Consider the following 2314-nt stretch of genomic DNA (forward strand, 5'->3'; position numbering starts at 1 on the left):
CCGCCGGGGCCCGCGGGCGGCACGATGACCGACACCCGGCGGCGGGTGAAGGTATACACGCTCAACGAGGACCGCCAGTGGGACGACCGGGGCACCGGCCATGTGTCGTCCGGCTACGTGGAGCGGCTGAAGGGCATGTCCCTGCTTGTCCGGGCCGAAAGCGACGGTGAGTGGCGCGCGGTGGGTTCGGGGGCGCCGGCCCCCGCGGGGTGACCTTGAGAGCGGCCCCGACGGGAAGGCTGCTCCGGCCGCCCGCCCTGGGATCGACCCGACGGCGCTGGGCTGGACGGCTGGGTGCTGGGTGTCTTCTTCCTGGGCTCCGGGGGTGGCGCTGTAGGGCTCGCTCTGGGCTGGGAACCACCAGGTCGCTGGTTCAAGCCCACCAGCTGCCTCTCGGAATGCGGTGAGGGTCGCTCGGAGTCGGAACCGACTCGAAGGCACTTCACTGCGTGCTGACTTCGGGGTGTCGTTCTGGCCTTCCTGCGACGCTGCACTTGGCTGCTTTGATCGCTGTCAGGGTCCTTTCAGATGGGGGTCCTTTCAGATGGGGGTCCTTTCAGATGGGGCCCCTTAACAGGTGGCGCGCGGGGAGTCAGCGGAGACGCGGAGAAGGTGGGACGTCGGACGCCGCCAGGCTTGTGTGAAAGCGCCCTGAGGGTTCAAGTTTCCCTTCCACTCTCTTGAGTGCCCCCTGCGACTTCCGCCGCCCACTCTGGTGTGGCTGTGTCCCATTGTGCCACTCCAGCTGGTTCCACTGCAGTCTGCCTGTCCCGGGGAGCAGGAGCGACTTCAGCTCTCCGTGCGCGCTGTGGGCGTCTCCTGACTTCACCTGCAGTGCGCTCGCAACACAGTTCCAATTCTAGGGATTGTTGCTGTGGTGGGTATGTGCCGTGGAGTCGGTGCCGACCCATAGCGACCCTGCCAGGGTTTCCGAGGCTGTAAATCTTTATGGGAGCGGAACAGCTGATCTTGTGGTCCGCAGTCCGATTCGTAACCACTGCGCTCCCAGAGCTCCTGACTTTAGGGATGGTGAACGTTAATTTGAACTGAAATATAGTAAAGTGAGAACCTGGAGTAAACTGGTCACAGATTATCTTTATTTATTGTTGTTAAGTGCCGTTGAGTCGGTTCCGACCCATAGCGACCGGATATATGGTTTCCAAGGAGTGACAGGTGAGCTTGAACCACCGACCTTTTGGTTCTACCCAAATAACTTCATTTTGGAGGCATTCTAAAGGCTTTGAATACATTGGGTTTGATATTTTGAGACCTGGTTGCCTTTTTAAAATATTGTTAGTCATTAGTGTTCTGTGTAGGACGGTCACATCTTTGAACGTTTGGAAAACTTTTTACGTAGTGAGTTGGAAAGGCGCAATTAGCTTATGAGCCTAAAGCATGTGTAGATTATTGAAATCTCAAATTGATGAAATCCTATCATGCAGCCATTTGACACGCACAAATGAGTCCTTTATTGAAGGTCTCTTTAAACATTTTGAAGCTTAGTGTCATGCAATCAAAAGGAATCCTACATTTCTAACATAGTATTTTAGGACTCTTGTCCCGCTCCCGCCCCCATTTAAATTCTTACAACTTTGGCAATTGTCCCTAACCTCCTCTCTCTTTGTAGGGAAGGTTGAATGGTTTAAACAGATAGCTTCAATTTTTTTATCTAACAGATACAGAAAGTTGAACTAAATTTCTAGTGTACTCCTGTTACATTTAAGGTGTATGGAAAACTAAATCCTAAGAGTGGACTTAGAAAAATCCCAGCAAACGTTATGTAAATAATTCGTTTGATGATTAACATTTTTTCTAACAGGAAAACTGCAAATGTGAATATAATGGTTTATCATTTATGGTGTTTAAGAACTTCACAGCTAGGCAAGGTTAGTGTTCAAACCATGGGTTTAGGTTTGAGTGAGGTAGTATTTTCAATAATCATTTAAATTGCTATCACTGACTTGCATTTGATTTCTCTCCAAGCCCCACTTGAAGACAAGTGTTGTGTTGACTGCTAGTTTGGGTCATCCACTATTGTGTCTCTCCCTAATAGGATAATTGAAAATTTTCTTTTTATTGCAGTGAGCAAAATGTTTCTGATTGTCCATAAAATGAATCATTTAACTTTAAAGTTATTGAACTTTTTTTATAATTGGGACAGACCTAGTCACTGTATTTGCATTCCCTTCAAAGTTAACCTATGCTAACATATCCAGCGTAGTGGTTACGAATCGGGCTGCGAACCTTAAGGTCAGCGGTTCGAAACTACCAGCCGCTCCGCGGGAGAAAGATGAGGCTTTCTACTCCCGTAAAG

General features: G+C 49.8%; 1 protein-coding gene across 3 annotated transcripts in view; it reads left to right on the forward strand.

Moving 5' to 3' along the window:
• The first annotated feature begins 7 nt into the window (after nt 1-7).
• SMEK1 (SMEK homolog 1, suppressor of mek1 (Dictyostelium)) overlaps nt 8-2314 on the forward strand; it is a 69625-nt gene continuing 67318 nt past the window's right edge. For 2 of the 3 annotated variants that reach the window (XM_006839571.1, XM_006839572.1), the window contains exon 1: nt 20-166. In XM_006839571.1, the coding sequence (XP_006839634.1) occupies nt 25-166 (142 nt within the window). In that variant the 5' untranslated portion in view covers nt 20-24. Of the gene's footprint in view, nt 167-2314 lie in introns of all 3 variants that reach the window. The other variant, XM_006839570.1, reaches the window with a different exon arrangement.

This window comes from Chrysochloris asiatica, unplaced genomic scaffold, assembly GCF_000296735.1.
Source record: "Chrysochloris asiatica unplaced genomic scaffold, ChrAsi1.0 scaffold00025, whole genome shotgun sequence".
Lineage (NCBI taxonomy): Eukaryota > Metazoa > Chordata > Mammalia > Afrosoricida > Chrysochloridae > Chrysochloris > Chrysochloris asiatica.